The 17,185-nt window shown below is 33.7% G+C and overlaps 1 protein-coding gene across 3 annotated transcripts in view; it reads right to left on the reverse strand.

The window, feature by feature from the left end:
* Nucleotides 1-2,385: 2,385 nt before the first annotated feature.
* PPP1R12A (protein phosphatase 1 regulatory subunit 12A) overlaps nt 2,386-17,185 on the reverse strand; it is a 164,005-nt gene continuing 149,205 nt past the window's right edge. For all 3 annotated transcript variants that reach the window (XM_008958330.6, XM_034936274.3, XM_003832870.7), the window contains 4 exons: nt 14,947-15,051; nt 10,375-10,422; nt 7,105-7,155; nt 2,386-4,579 (listed from right to left, as the gene is read on the reverse strand). In XM_008958330.6, the coding sequence (XP_008956578.1) occupies nt 4,493-4,579; nt 7,105-7,155; nt 10,375-10,422; nt 14,947-15,051 (291 nt within the window). In that variant the 3' untranslated portion in view covers nt 2,386-4,492. The remainder of the gene's footprint in view (nt 4,580-7,104; nt 7,156-10,374; nt 10,423-14,946; nt 15,052-17,185) is intronic.

The following is a 17,185-nucleotide window of genomic DNA, read 5'->3' on the forward strand; positions in this document are numbered from 1 at the left end:
CTTGCAGTGAGCCGAGATCACTGGACTCCAGCCTGGGCGACAGAGTGAGACTCCGTCTCAAAAAAAAAAAAATCAAGAAATGCCATCCTCCAAGATAATCAAATATTTTAAGCCTAAGTATATAGACTCAAGAAACTTACGCAATTACATGAAAATAATCTATGCAACTAACTGGTATATGAAAAAAAAGTCCTGGATTCAGTTGGGAAAAACCACCACCACAAAGTATCGGTTAAGAGTTTTGTGTTGTACCAGGCTTTGGATGCTGAACAAATAAAGAATCCGTAAACCTCAGCTTTCTCACCTGTAAAATGGAGCACTTTAAGGATCAAATGAGATATGCTGTTGAAACAGACCTGTAAGAAAAACTGAGAGTGAGAAAGGGGGGAAGAAAACAAATCTCTTCTTTTCCACTGTCACTCTTCCAGACCTACAACCACCAAGTACATGTTCTATTAGTTATATATTGTTGAGGACAGAATCTGCTAATATCCTTCATTTCTGCAAACTTTTCCCCTTTTCCTTCAGCTTTTTAAAAATGAAAATGCAGTTGGTTTATGAGACCCAGACATTTACTGGAATTTAAGCAGGGACGTGTTGGGATAGCTTGACTCAAAAGATCTTACTTCTAATAACCTTTAGACAACTTTTAATAAAACTTTCAAGTTACAGTAATAAGGTAGAATCCATTATTTGTTACCTTATTATAGAAATAAATCTCACACTTCTGACTCCTGTAATTTTATTTTATATTTAGTACTTTTGTAATCTGGTTATTTTATAGGCAAGGAACAGCAATATAATACTCTCCACATCACTTACCTAAGAGAAAGAGCACTCGTTTGTATGGCAATTAACGCCAGAGAACCTTTCCAAAATCAAAGTCAAGAAATGGATTTAGTTAGACAGAGATTAATAAAATATGAAAACAATCAATATTTCACTCTAAACCCAATACTTTGAGAGTTCTCATATGTACATCATCCCTGCTGAACATCATATTCAGATAGAGACCACACACATACAGTGTAAACATGGAACATCAAAGCAGACTCCATCAGCCAGCTTTCGTCTTTGCAAACAAAGGTTATCATTAACAAGATAGAGCTAATGAATAGTTAATAATTTTTAGTGGAGTTTGCTCTGTGTTCTGCTTATAATGTCAAAGTGAAGGATAATCTACAAAGCCATTTCTTATGCCCTATGGGAAATGTGTTGGGATTGGGAGTCATGACTGTCTCAGATTAGCCAGGGAAGATTAAGTAGTAATATACTTTTAAGCAAAAGAATAAAGTTAGCCTAATGGATTAGAAAATATCTACTTTTTTTATATGAATACTCCTCCAGAGTTCTATAGTAGCTTTTATTTGGCTTTCAAGTATTTGCATGTAAAATGCTTGTTTTTTTTATGGAGGACAAATAACAGTAAAACCTACCATTCTGAGCATGAATAGGTGAAGTACTGGAAATAGAAATAATAGAATTCAATCCTTGTTGTATTAATTTAGTCAATAGTATTAATTTAGGCTTACTACCAGTCCTCTATCAAAGTTCCAAAATCAAAAGTGCCTTTTTTTTTTTTTTTTTTTTTTTGGAGACGGAGTCTCACTCTGTTGCCCAGGCTGAAGTGCAGTGGCATGATCTTGGCTCACTGCAACCTCTGCCTCCCTGGTTCAAGTGATTCTCCTGTCTCAGCCTCCTGAGTAGCTGGGACTACAGGCGAGTGCGCCATCATACCTGGCTAATTTTTTATTTTTAGTAGGAACGGGGTTTCGCCCTGTTGGCCAGGCTGGTCTCAAACTCCTGACCTCAGGTGATCCTCCCACCTGGGCCTCCCAACCATGCCTGGCTAAAAGTGCCTCTTATTTATAGATGTGTTAGCAGGTCGAACCTTGGACAAATCTAAATTGGAAAATGATCTAATATTAAAGTAAACTGTATGCTTCAATGGAATATTACCTTTATATGTATCGCTAAGCCTATGTTTGCAGATAAGAAAAAGCACAGGTTTACTTTAAAAAAAAAAATGTTTATGGAAGCAAAATCTTGTGCTACAAAGCAACTACCCTAAAACTCACTGTTATTATTTTTTACCCACTTATTATCATAAAAAAACTAGTTCTCAGATTCTGCATACAGACAGCTTTATGTAAAATATATAAACATTTGTCCAAATTGGTACACAGATTGCATAAATATGGCAATTAAGATTGCATTTACAGATGTGCATATACAATGCTGTGCAAATTATCACAATATTACAATTTCAGAAATTATTCAAATTGGTATCCAAGTAAAGCAATTAGTGAAAAAATACCCATGCAGAATTTAAATATCTCAGAACAAAATTTAAAATGTCTTCATTAAAAGTTCACACATTTAAAATAGTTTTATTCATTTTATTTGTATATGTCAAAATACATTTTTATTTCCAAAATAGTGGGTTTTGCAACTAGTTTCATGCAGAAACAAGGTCTGCTCAATACTACCAATAAAATCAATATAGCACAGTAGCTGTTCAGTTTTAGATACAAAGAATAAATAACCTAAATACAAAACACTAAAATATTAGAAACATGTATTTAATCATTCTTCACAGGCATCCAAACTTCACAAATATAAACCATAGCATGCCTAACTGTTGTGCAACCAGAACATGTTGCAGTCACTCAAACTGATCAGTTATCTGTATATTTTACCTCCACATAAGACCATGGAAATTCTCAATATTCAGACCTACCATTCATACAGTTCAAATATAACCAAAAATAAAACTCCCACAACTATCCTTGTACCTTTAAAATCAAGAATCCTGAGCTTGGTAGTAAGAGCATAACCTTATATCTTCATAAAACCAATCAAGAGAGAGAGGACTTAAAATCCTGCTTACCAAAACACCCTTCCCCAACCCCAAAGTAATCTAAAATAGGCAGTAGAACACAATGACCTTTTAAAATGAAGGGGTACAAATTCACATTTAATATAGTATACAATACAATCAATAATACAATCAGCTACTATAAGCTTTACAATGTACAATTTATTCAAATGGCTGAACTGTTCAGTGGTTAAGGAGACAGTTATGTGCCAGAAAGATGTAGTATTTTTTGCATGGTTTAATGAAAATATAAAAGCTATTTGTCCAAATAAAAGCCATCGTCACTATGTACTTGGTTTTGCGCTTTTTTTCCTTAAAAAAAAAAAAAGGCCACTGAAATGTATAAAATGGTCTGAACATAATGGTGGTATCAAAGTCGATGCCTCTTCACATGGCAATAACAGTGCATTTAACATTAACTCACGGGTTAATTCTGCAAATGATTTCATAACATTACTTTGGCTAGCACAACAGTTTTAGACAGCACTCAGATAAATATAGGTATGTGAAATGTAAAGCAATTATCTTATGCAACTTTAATTATGGTTGAGTACTATCAAATGAAAACTGAAAATAAAAGCACTTTACAGTAGGAAACTTTTGTAAAGATAGGGCTCCACATAATGTGTAACTTTTAAAGTCTTTATATCACATTGTTAGCAAATTTTGTATTTTAACACTATCATGGAGTAGCCTACTCTGCATTAGCAGACATTTGAAATAAGAAATAGTCAAGCATGCCATGTGGTGGTCTAAAAATCAAAACAATACACTTATTTGTATATACAGCATCACTCAGTACCTGCTAAAATGAATGTGAAGATTACAGAATCTAACATCTTATACTACAATAAAAAAAAAGTGACCAATGAAGCAGAAAATAGGAATTAAAAGATCTAATCTCAAATGACTTTAAAGCATTCATATAAGAAATAAATGCATATTGCACAAACAGTGAAAGCATATGTTCCACCAAGCAATTCAGTTCCAGGTGGGAAGACAACACAGCATTAGCCTAATACATGACAATAATCACAGAAGAGCAAGTGTTCTTTTCTGTAATGAAAAAGCTGTGAAAACATAGAAGACTCTGCCACATGAAGAGTTTAGAAGGAAAAAATACAAACCCAAACTTAGATGAAAAGCCAAAAAATTTAAATATCGAAAAACTCGAAACTGTGGCACATCAAAAAATGTTGAGTAACTGTCTTCTGTGAGAGCTGAAAGTTTTTGTTGACACAAAAGTATTTATGTACAACTAAGGCTTACTGGTTAAATATCTGAGGCATATCTGGCCTTGAACACTTTCCTTATATGCTGGAGCTGTAAACAAGTTTTCTCAGTCATTAAAAAAAAATCTTCTCAGCAGCTGCATTAACATGAAACAATGGTCTTGATTAAAAAAAAAAAAAACACAAACCAACAACAACAAAAACACCCCAGAAAATTAAACAAAATGAAACAAAAATTCTAGATAAGAGGGCATTTGGCAGGATATCCGAAAATGACAGTCTCCAAGGATTCTTCCCAGACTTCCAGTGACTGCCAATTATGGTCCACTGGGTTACTAATATGTGCAATTCCATTACTTGCTGCTTTTTTTTTTCTTTTTTTTTATTTGGAAAGTTTGCTTATAACTCTGATCAAGGCCCCATTTTCATCCTTTAGCCTCTGGTTGTCTGCTTTTAGGTCTGGTAACATCTATAAAGACAAAAATTGAAGATCAAGTTTTACCTTCAATATTAAAAGATAAAACGTTATTCTTAATAAATGTTATATTTTCACCACAAAACACATGATCAAGCTTTGTCAGTTATATATATTTCTAGTATCTAAAACATGTATCAGGAAGAAGGAAAAAAACCACACCTGGATTTGTAAAGCTCATTAGTTTCATAAATGCTGGAATGAAAGGTTTATTCTCTCCAAATTTTCCATTGAAATTTACTAAATCACTTGATTTTATGACTTACAAGAACACCACATTCCAGCAGCCAAGACAAGCCTGTTTTTGTTAGGATAGGCTCTTAAAAGAGGTTCCTGTCAGCACCTAAACCAAAGACTTTTGCTTTTATGTATGTCAGACCTAAAATCATAATACTTAATATTGTTCCACAAGAAAGCCAAACTACCTAGGAAAACATTGAGGAAATTAGACTTGTTCTAAATTATTAAAATTCCTTAAACGATTCACCTACAGTAGCTCAGTTTAAAATGCCTAAACAATGTCCGATCCCAGATAGATGCTTATTAAATGGTAACAAGCAATTACTATTATTAGAATAGTGTATCATGTTTAAGCTAAAGTAGTAAGTCTGTATCTATGATCCAACTATTACAAAAATAACCAATTTTGAAGCAAATAGCCTCATATCTTCAAACAACGCATCTCAATTTTCTGTTGTTTTACAGACAAATTGATGAAGGGGTGAAAATATTACAAGTTAACTGAATACTCTACTAAGGATGATTAAAACTGTATGTTCTTTGCCAGTTTCACTAGGAAATGAAATAGCTCATATTTTTGGTCCCTAAACCATACTTTCCAAAATAGTCCTCTTTCCTCAGTTTTCAAAACGTATTAGATTATCTAACTCGATAAAAGTAAAACTTCTATTTGCAAAACTACCTTAAGCAAAATCTTTAGGAAGATTTAATTTTACGTGGAACCAATATGTTCTTATCTGTGTTCAGAATCTTTAAGATATAAAATATAGTAATATTAAGTTTATTCATTTGAATATTTGTAATATAAACTGAAATATAAACTAATGTGGTTCTGACTTCAAATGACATTATTTTGAAAAACAGATAATGCATGCTTAATCTTCAGCTTCAAAATATATTAATTATATGTAAAATGTTATATACTGTTTGTTTTCTCTCTAGTAAAGAACTGTAAATAAGTCATATTTTAAGTCCTAAAATATCTGTATAGCTAAAAAATGTGCAAAAGCTTTACAAAAGTACAGATAAGTCTTTAACTTAAATTCCAAAATCATCCCTAATTTTACTGTAGCTCATCAATTGCAATATACAATTAGTGACAATTTCTAGCATTCTAAGAAGCCATGCATAATTAGTTATATGATATACTCCAGACACAATGGCATTAATTTGTAAAAGTGAGCTCTTACAAAACACGCCTACTAATATAAAAACACCTGCCTGGCTCTACCAAGAAGAAATGATGAAACTAAAAATTATAGGTTCACAGACTGCAGGTGCCTATAGAACCCTGAGCGCTTGGCTACCACTCTTGTCAAGGCCCTATTCTCAGTCAGCAGTCGCTCATTTAACTCCCTCAGAGACTGAATTTGCTTTATTTGGTGCAGGTTCTGCAGGAATCAGAACATAAAGAAATAGGAATAAAAAATAAGAAAATGGAAAAGAGTATAATAAGAATGTAATCACAGGTAATTTTTAAAAAATATTACGTCTTAAAGGAATAAGAGATTCAGAAAGGTAAACACTGTATTCCTAAAATTCTATTTCAAACTAAATAATACATAAGCAAACAAAATACAAAAGATTTGTCTCCAATCCTCAAAGCCATTCAATAATGGTCTAATAATAAACCAAACAATTTAATAATGAAACATCTAAATCTTGAACTTCTAATTCTATGGGTACAATATACTATGCATTGGTTCATTAATTCACAATGTGATAAAGATTTTATGAAGGACAGTGTGGTAAGAGGTAATCAATTAACTATGCTACTTGTGAAGACATTCAAAACATAATTATTTCTATAGGTAATATGGAGTTTGATAAAATACAGCTCTGCCTGTTCACTCCCCTAATGTCCTTTACTTTCAAAGGAGAACATTTTATAGTAACCCCCTCCACTACTTACTCGCCAAAAAACATGAAAGTATATAGAAACATAAAGAATAAATAATAAATCCTACATCTTATTATTATTGTCTAACTTTTTCTATACCTGAACAGCAAAAGTGCTACACAAATTGATTATCAAAATAATTCAGGTTTTATTTTTTATTTTTGCTCCTTCTTTTCATAGGTGTTAAGATTTGGGTTTTAGACCCTCTTCTGGCTCACTAAAACCTGGATTCAGGAAGAAAGAGAAGCACCAGATATAGACAGTTCACAAATTGGGTAATCAGCTTTGAGAACAATTAATGTAAACCATGTCTATAATAGTATTTTAAACATTAATACATAAACAGCACTCTCTCTCATAAGTAACATAGTTTACTTACTTTGAGCTCTTCTTCCATTTCAGATATTCTTCTTTCTAGAGCTCTTCGTTCCTAGATCGATTTAAGGTACCAATGTTAGTTATATAATTATTATATTCTTAAGTCTTCTTCTATACTGTGAAATAGTGATACTTCAGAATTAAAGGTCCAATCAGGAGCAGTGTAGAAAAGATGTGATGCCAGTGATATGTAAAGAGCTTTCCAAAATTTGACAAAAATAAATATGAAGATCTTTATCCTTAGAGTACAAGCTCTTAATTTAAAGCTTTGACTTTCTGGGAAGATGCTATATAACATGTTCAAACTACTTTTTGAGTTCATGTAAAACTTAGAGTGAATCAATACTCAAGACTGAAGACTGTACAGAAAAGAAAAACAAAACTCACACAAAGATGCAATCATATTACAGTGACAGAAGCAGAAAAGCAAGAAGCAAACATGCCTAAAATATGTGTACTTTGCAATTTCAGAGGAATGTAAGAGAAGCTCATTTCCTCCACTCACAATGTGTACTAGCCATTATTTATCCAACTGACTTTATAGCTTTGTATTTAGGTTGACATTATGTGTAGCATTAATGCAGTGAATGTAATAGAAAAGCAACTGCAGCGTTTATTTTAAACTTGTTTCAAAGAGTGACAGGCAAAGCCAACACACCACACATTATTGCAGTGTACTGTTTTATTCTCCCTTAAATGATAAGCATTCTGGGGTGTTATGCAAAAAGCAAGCAGCAGTAATTGATGAGCTGTAAAACTGGTTAGGTCATACCGCCCAGAAGATACTGACTCTTGCCGGTCACCTTTCAGATACAAACCATTTAAATTTAGTTTAATCACACTGAAACTATTTCCAAGACATTCTTTCCCAGATTAATAACAAATGCTGATATTTAGTCAAGCAGTACATTTACTGTAAATGTTAATGTTTTTAGGGTATGTGATTTTAAAAAGTAGACAGAATCCTAGTGATCATCTTTTAAGTACCATGTTATTCCAACATTGGCATGCCTAAACATTATTGTATAGACAAAAACATTATTTTCAATACATAGATCTTTCTTCTACTAAATAATACAGTCATGACAAATTCATACAAATCATCACACTTCTCAAAATACTAGCACATAAAGTGTCATATTTGATCTTTACCACTTTGCAAAATATCAGAAATAGAATATTTCTTCTGAGAGGTAATCTCCCTATAAGCCTCAATTTTATTAGGTGTCTTCAAGATTTTAAATTAGTGGTAAAGTAAGACAAGAAAACTACACCCAACTGCCTGATTCTATTAGCTCAATGAAATTGACATCTGTAAAATGGTATGAAATTTCTTATGTTTGACAAACATATTAACATTAAAAAATATAACTGGCCAGGCACAATGGCTCAAGCCTGTAATCCCAGCACTTTGGGAGGCCTAGGTGAAAGGATGGCATAAAGCCAAGAGTTCAAGACCAGCCTTGGCAACAAAGTCAGACCTTGTCTCCAAAAAGAAATTTAAAAAATAGCTGGGTGTGGAGACATGCACCTGTAGTGCCAGCTATTCTGGAGGCTGATGCAGGAGGATTGCTTGAACCCAGGAACTGGAGGATGCAGTGATTCGTGACTGTGCCACTGTACTCCAGCCTGGGTGACAGAGCAATATTCTGTCTCTTTAAAAAAACAAACGGACAAACAAAAAAAAAAAAAACACAATGAAAAAAAATATGGTTTAGAGAAAATGCATGTGAAGTGTTTAATTTTGTGCCTGCTTGATATACAGAGAATGATGAATAAATGTTAGCAGTTAGTATTAATACCATGATTATAGAGAGTGGATTAGCTACTTTGTAATTTATCTGCATTTGACAAGCAGAAAAAGGAGGTCAGGTGAGCTTGTCAGAGTATGAATGTGTCTGCATGATGTGTATGTTAGAAAAAAAAAGTATCAAAATATCAGCTATCTCTGCATGACAGATTACAGATAATTTAATATTGTCTTCTTTTGTTAAAGTTTCTGTAATAAACATATTACTTTCATAAGAAAAATTAAATATTTAAAATTGTGATTGTATTTGAAAAATAAATACTACTTTAGGTACAGTTTGTTATCCATGCCTTTCATCTCAACCGTTAGTATAACAGAGAACTGATTTTATTATTTCTGCCTATCCTGGAGATAAAATTCAGTAACAGTTAAATATTCTAACAGGATATAATAATATTAAATTTATTAAAACAATATTTTAGCAATTATTATGTCCATTTTGAAAACATGACTCAGAACACTAATTTTTAAAACTTGCAGAAAGCATAATAAAATGGTAGCTATTGCAAGGTACAACTAGCAAATGACAGACATTATAACACTATTTTTATATTCTTTTTTTTTAACCATTTCTCTTTTCTTTGGTGAAAAGGGCAAATTGGTTATTTTAAAATAGAATGGAAGAAAAATGTTTTTATATCAATAGCTCCTAAGTATTTACTCTTTGATCATAGCTACCAGCATGTCATTTCTTCTCTGGTCGAAACCCTACCAAGTCTAGCTACTGCTCAGCTACACTACAAACAATCTTTGGGCACTTTTCTTTTAACTTTTGGATCATTTATACATTCTCAACTGATGAGGCTAAACTTGTACAGTTATTCCTATGACTACTCCTAGACCTCTGAGCAACAATAAGTGAAGAGAAATACAAGTGAATGTATTACATTCAATAAAAACTTGCAGAAAGACATCAAGTGGCATAAGGATTTTCTTGTAATCATTTTTTTGTTTAAAATAGCCTACTTAAGTTAAATATTTCAACTCAAAATTTAAAAAAATTATTAAATTAACTTTAAAAAGAATTTGAAAATTTGATGTTCCAGATTTAGAAACTTTATTTCAAGAATGAAAGTATTTTAGGTTTATAAAGAATTAAAATAAATGTATTTATGATTAAAACGTTTTAGGTACAGGCCATAAGAGATAAACGGCATTTCAAAAATATCAAATTCACTATCAAAATGTGTATAGTACATTTCAGAATCAAGGCAAGACAGTTTTTTTAAATTCATTAAAAGAATTATGTGGTAAATTAAACTTTATTTAACAAGGTCATTTCATACCTAGAGAAACCCCATAGAATTCTATAAAGAAGTTGCTGTAAAATACATTAACTCAATAAATATTTAAACTAATTAAAACTGCCATCCATAATAACAAAATAAAAACAAAAAACCTACCATTGTTTACCTAAAACAAGAAAGAAAAAAATAATTATTTAATAAGTGGGACACTTACCCTTTTTTCCATTTCCAACAGTGATCTATCAGCAAATCTTTCTTGTCTCTGCAACAAAGTAAGAAATTATAAAAGAGATAAGTGCAAAAAAGTTGAGGGGCGACCACAGTAATTCTCTTTTAATAGGTATTAAATCACAATATTCAAGTGGAGTAAAACACAGGTTTGTGAGTAAAGCAAAGAGAAAACAGGATTTGTATTAAAATAATAAAGAGTGCAATGAATGTTTAGAAATAGAATGGTAACCAGAGCTCTCATTTTATGTTCTCTATCACTTTTCCCCAGGAACTTTCATAGTTTAGTTGGGCGTGAGGGTGAGTGAGTGAGTATGTGGAAGAAAAATAAAAAAAAACTGTAGCTTTCCTTCTGAAGCTGAAATTCTTTCCTTTCCTACACCATCAGGAGTGGCTAATCAGAATGGTCAGATTCCAGGACCTTGATTGAAATATATTCATTAGCAGGTTGAATGACTCTGTATCCACGCAGCCAGACCAGTAAACTGGCCTTTTTATTTTCTCCCACAGCTATCTTGGTCTTGGTTCACACTCTAGGTTTCTTTTCCAATCATCCATGCTCCACAATTGGTTCACATCCACTTTCACTTATAAGAAATTCTAGCTGTACAGCTTTCTTCTGCTGGTGAGCTCGGGCCTTTCATTTTTTCCACTTCCTGTACTATCTGACCAGCTCAAAGCTGATGAAATCCTGATATTTAAGCTTGGCTTTAAGGGATGGAAAAGCACCTTGGGTTTTAGCCTACATGTTGTATCCTGTACTGGAGAGCTCTGGACATTAAGCACAGGCACAGTTTAAGAACAAAACGAAAAAAGAAAAAAAAAGAAAAAAACAGTGGCATCTTAGATTTTATTTACATTGATCTCTGTACAAACATCTCCCTTGGAATTCCTGGTCAATTTGCTGAAAATGAATTCCCCAAAAGCCAACTTGCTGAATAACCAATTTTACTAGTTTACCAAAAATGGTTTTTGACCACTTTAACAAGAATGCTTTATGAGTGCTAACCACAAAATATGCTTTAAAAACATATTGATTAAACACAATTTCACTGTTAAATGTGGTAATTTTAAAAATACTTCTTTACATAATTTTCTTTTATGCCAACCCTTTCAGTATTCATGTTTTAGTATCTCTAGGACTTGTAACCAAGTCACTTTTTGATTCCTCTTTCACAATTTTTACGGTTATGGTGTATAACATTTAAAGAACTAATCATGGCTAGGTTTTCTTACTTTTTTTCTTATTTTAAAATGGCTTCAAGCTTTTCTGCTTACTCTTTCTGGAAACATAAAAGTCAATATTCCAATTGGTTCCTGTGAGAAATTCAGTTCAGAATTTCAAATATCAGGCTGGGTGTAGTGGCTTACACCTGTAATTCTAACACTTTGTGAGGCTGAGATGGGCGGATCACTTGAGCCCAGGAGTTCAAGACCAGCCTGGGCAACACGGTGAAACCCCGTCTCTACCGAAAAAAAAAAAAAAAAAAAAGGATAATTAAACAGGTGTGGTGGCATTGCCTGTAGTCCTAACTACCTGGGAGGCTAAGGTGGGATGATTGCTTGAGCCAGGGATATTGAGGCTGCAGTGAGCCCTGACTGTACCACTGCACTCCAGCTTGAGTGACACAGCGAGATGCTGTATCCATTAAAAAAAATAATAATTCAAATATGAATAAGACTGTTTAGTTAATTCTCATTTATTTTTGGTTTTGAATTTAAACACTTAATTGCTAGAAATACAAAACAAAGGCTGATACACCACGTGAGGATTTAAAAATAAATCACAGAAACTCTTTACAAGACCAAAAAAATTTTAAATAACATTCAAAAGCACCTGAAAAAAATCAAATAGCCAAAATAATAACAACACATGTAAATTAACAAAACATGGAAAAATAGCATTTCACTGGAGATTTTTTCATATGGGAAGATTTTAGCAATTATATGTGGGTTGCCAATTTCATTGATTAGAAAACATTAACATCAGTTTAGATAGTATTTTTACTTAGTTAACTTTCTTGTTAAACATTCCAGTTAAAGCTGTTAAAATCACAATGATTAGATCTGGTGAAATGGTCATTTGGCAAAGTGGTATTCAGCAAACTGGTTCCGGTAAGCTGGCGTATTTTTTCCCTTCCTTGGAGATGATATGGGAAGGAGGGTACTTGGGCTAGGGCAAGAGTCAAGGATTCCAGAGTCTCTTGGCTAAATACTATCAAACAGACCTAAACTTCAAGATTAATTTCATGCAACTATCAAAACTGCCACTGCTATTTGTGGCAAATATCTGACGCAAATATTTGTGTATTTGTGAATAGTTATGAAGTCAATCAATGCCAAAAAAAAAAAAAGGTGGAAAAGTTCACAGTAGATTCAGGATAAATACCTGAAAGTTGAACCCCTGATTAAAGTTACTTTAATGCTTATCAGTTTTACTTTTATGAATTATACTTCTCATTCTTAACTCAGCATACTGGATGCGATACTCAGAGTACCTGCCAAGGCAGAAGCTGTGGTATTTTTTAATCCTACTTCTCTTGCCAGGTAACAGAAATTGGTACCTGACCCACAGGCAACTTTCTGTCCAGTGACCTATGAAATGGCCACTAACAAAACAGGCTGCTCCATACTGGGTAGTAACAGGCTAATTCTATCAACTCCTCTCTCTTGCAGGGTTTGACTGAGAGACATACAGGAAGAATTACATGACAATGAAGTAGGCAGCAGAGCAGAACACAGAGAAGGCATTAAGTAGTGGAGACACAGATGAGCTGAGTCACCATGACAGAACACTATAGTAGGGAGCAGTGGATATTTATTTATTTATTTATTTGAGATGGAGTCTTGCTCTGTCACCCAGGCTGGAGTTGCAGTGGCACGATCTTGGCTCACTGCAACCTCCACCTCCCAGGTTCAAGCAATTCTCCTGCCTCAGCTCCCGAGTAGCTGGGACTACAGGCGCCCACCACCACACCCAGCTATTTTTTCTGTATTTTTAGTAGAGATGAGGTTTCACTATGTTGGCCAGGCTGGTCTCGAGCTCGTGACCTCAGGTGATCCGCCCACCTTGGACTCCCAAAGTGCTGGAATTACAGGCGTGAGCCACCGCGCCTGGCTGCAGTGGACATCTTTACTTAGAACATTATAATGAAATCCCTAGAGCTGAAGCTATGCTCAGAGAACTCATTATATTTTTATGTATGCAGGCTCACTAAGATACTAATGCAACCTGAAGGATGATGACAAGTTCACTGATTAAAAAACAGCAACATCAGTTTAGGTATTTTTACTGTTAACTTTTCTGCTAAACATTCCAGTTTACCATGAAGCCTAAATATAAGTAGTAGTTTTAATGTGTATGACACTGTAAGTTTTTATGACATCTCACTATGAAACCTATTCTTGTTCTGTTTTACTTTTCTGTTTATCTTTACAAAAACCTCCATTAACATGAAGGAATTTGAGGAGTGGTGAGGTTAGCCTGAACCCTAGAAGTTTGGCACAGTATCTACCGTGCACAGACAATCGCTTTACAACACAACGATGGTTAAAAAAAGGATCTGGTAACAAGTTTAAGTTCAACAAACAGAATGAACTTTTTTGGCTTTTGTTTTGTTGTTGTTTTTTTAGAATTAATTTTTAAAAATTAAGAAAAAGATGAGTGTAAAGACTGACCAAAAAAAGTACGTAGTCCCACTCACAGATCTGGATATGCTGTTTTTAGATCCATGCTTTCAGCTGGATTCTAAGAGTTGTGCTGCAGAAATACGTTTATGCTAGAAAGTCCCAGGTTAAAATTGGACACATTTGTTTTCTTAAAAATTACAGGATGCCTTAGAGCCTTTGGCATATAAATAGACCCTGTAAAGTCTTTAACATGTAAAATATGTAGTATTTCCCTAGTTTCTTTGGTCACAAAGCTTTTTTTTGTTTGTTTTTTGAAAGGAGGGAAATGAGGAGAAGATGTACCTATTCCTGTCTCCCAGAACTAATGTTCCATGGAAATGGAAAAGTGGCTTGGGAAACAATTGCTAGATCATATGTACAAAGTTGTGAGTTTTGCTTGGCCATCCCAATTTTATTGTCCAAATTTATCTTCTCTAGACTGCTGCATAGAAGGAACTTACAAAAGGAGTTATGATTAAAATTATCTTCTTCCAGCACTATAATATAAAATAACCTTTACTTGAACAAACATAAAATATTTGTAGTAAACAAAAACTATTATAAAAATTTTTATATGGCTATAAGATGATTCTGTATAGATGCTTTTAATGTTTTAATGACTTGCTACATTTGGTATTCTGGAAATAAACATTTAAAACCTTGACATACCACAACATTGGTATTAAAAGGCTTTTTATACGTTGACTTTCGACTATGACTATTTTTTAAATTTACTCCAGAAAAAGTAAATAATCCATAAGCAGCATTATCTTCTATTATCAATTATCAAACTTCTATTTAGAGTATTAGAAAAAATTTTAATACCATTTTTAGATGGGATAAATCACAACCATTACCTTGAGAGTAACAAAAAGAAAAGGGTACAAACCTGGGTGGCCTTTTCCAACTGTAATTTAAGATCTGTTAGTTCCATATTTGTATCATGTAGCTGTGCCTTCAGCTTTTCATTTTCAGCTAGAATTTGTTCATAAAGCTATAAAAATTAGGGTAAAAGAACAAATTACTTTTCTGCTCTCCTATTACTTTAAAATTTCTCATTGATTACTTTGCAATATTAAAACAGCTTAATGTAGCATATGAGCTATAAAGGATACATTTAAAAAATCCTTCATGGTTGCAAAGCAGAGACTGTTCGTTATGCAAGTGTGTTTGTCCCATATAAAGTCTTAAAATTAGTTCCAGTATTCAAAAATCAAGACTTCACAGAAAAATTGGACTTTTCAGGTTATCTTTAAAAAGATTCAGTTATCTGATAAAGAGGGACCACATACCTGCACAGCAACTGCAGCTAGGGCTAAGGAGTCACTGTGATCTTTATTTGGAGTCCGTGAGATTTTCTGCCCATCACTCTCTCTTGAATTCCCAAAAATGAGACGGAGTACCAGCTGTATTTATCATTATACTTCTACATTGCTTATAGTAAAGTTAAAAGGCAAATGACGTATTTCCTGAAATATTTCAAATCCAGGATAAAATCCAAGACCTTCCCTTTTTCTAATGTTTTTCGTCTTTCTTAACACTCCTTCTTCCTTACCCCTGCTTTACTACTTCCACCATAATTCTGGCTATGATCATCTCTTATCTAAACTATTCTAATTCCCTGATCACCCTCTAATCTGTTTTATATATAGGAGCTAAAATTAACTTTTCAAAATGAAAATCTCATAATTTTCATAGGCCAACCATTCCATTTCCACCCACAAATTAAAAACTCTTGAATGGCTTCCCAGTGTTCTTAGCATACGAAAAATCTTACAATGGCCTATAAGGCACTGCATGATCTGGTCTCAGCCTATACAACTGCTGCCTCAAATGAATATTTCTTCCACTCTACTAGCTATAATTAAAATTTAATTATTCCAATGCATCATGTATTCTCCCCCCACCAGGTCTATGTGCTTGTAATTCCACTCTATTTGGAATAATTTCCTCACCCATTTTTGCCCGTTAACTATTAGTAATCCTTCCGTTTTTGGCTGAAACCACACTTCCTTTGGAAATCGATCCACTTTCTTTTTTTTTTGAGATAACAGTTTTCCTCTTGTTGCCCAGGCTGGAGTGCAATGGCGTGATCTCAGCTCACTGCAACCTCTGCCTCCTGGGTTCATGTGATTCTCCTGCCTCAGCCTCCCGAGTAGCTAGGATTATAGGCATGTGCCACCACACCTGGGGTAATTTTGTATTTTTGGTAGAGACGGGGTTTCTTCATGTTGGTCAGGCTGGTCTCGAACTCCCGACCTCAGGTGATGGCCTGCCGCAGCCTCCCAAAGTGCTGGGATTACAGGCGTGAGCCACTGCGCCCAGCCAAGGAAATCAATCTACTTTCTTTTGTTATATACTTTTATAAAATTGCTTTTCTACTTCAAGTTAACTGTCTCCATTATTTATTATACAGTCATTAGTATGACTGTGTAATAAGGTCTCTCTCCCCCACTACATGGAAAATGCCCACAAGAGCAAGATAGTATCTTCATCTCCATTTGCCCATGAGTAGAATCTCTCTACTTAGCATAGTTCAGTTCTTTATTGAATAAATGATGAATCTTATTCATAATGTAAAATGATTCTCTCCCTCACCCGTTCCCCTAACTTGGCTTTTAAAAAAGTATGTAATTCAAATAGCTGCCAGATAACTGGGGACATGTACAAATGCCATAAGCTTTCTCCTTCTCCAACAGACTTTATGTTTACTATAAGCACAAAATAAGAAGATATAGTTTCTGCGATTTATTCATTAATTACTTCAATCCTTAATAGCACTTGAGCTGCCCCAAGTTTTTCAGTTACCTATGAAAAACTATCAATATATTCTCTTAGGAAAAGCCATCTTCTCTGTTTGGCTGCTTCCTAGTAACAAGAAACAAAGTGTGTATACATTTGTGTGCACCCATTTATTGAACGCTCCTTTCCAGCTCAATCATAGCAATGACTTGAGATACTTAAATGTAAAATCATCTTGGATGACTTTCTCTTCCCTTTAATAAACAAACAGCTATTTACATTCTACTTAACCATCACTTGCCGAAAACTGAAAATGAAAATAAGTTATTTCAAAATACTCATTTCATTATGAGTTTTTAAAATAATATTTGAATATGAGTATCTCA

The sequence above is a fragment of the Pan paniscus genome, chromosome 10, assembly GCF_029289425.2.
Source record: "Pan paniscus chromosome 10, NHGRI_mPanPan1-v2.0_pri, whole genome shotgun sequence".
NCBI lineage: Eukaryota > Metazoa > Chordata > Mammalia > Primates > Hominidae > Pan > Pan paniscus.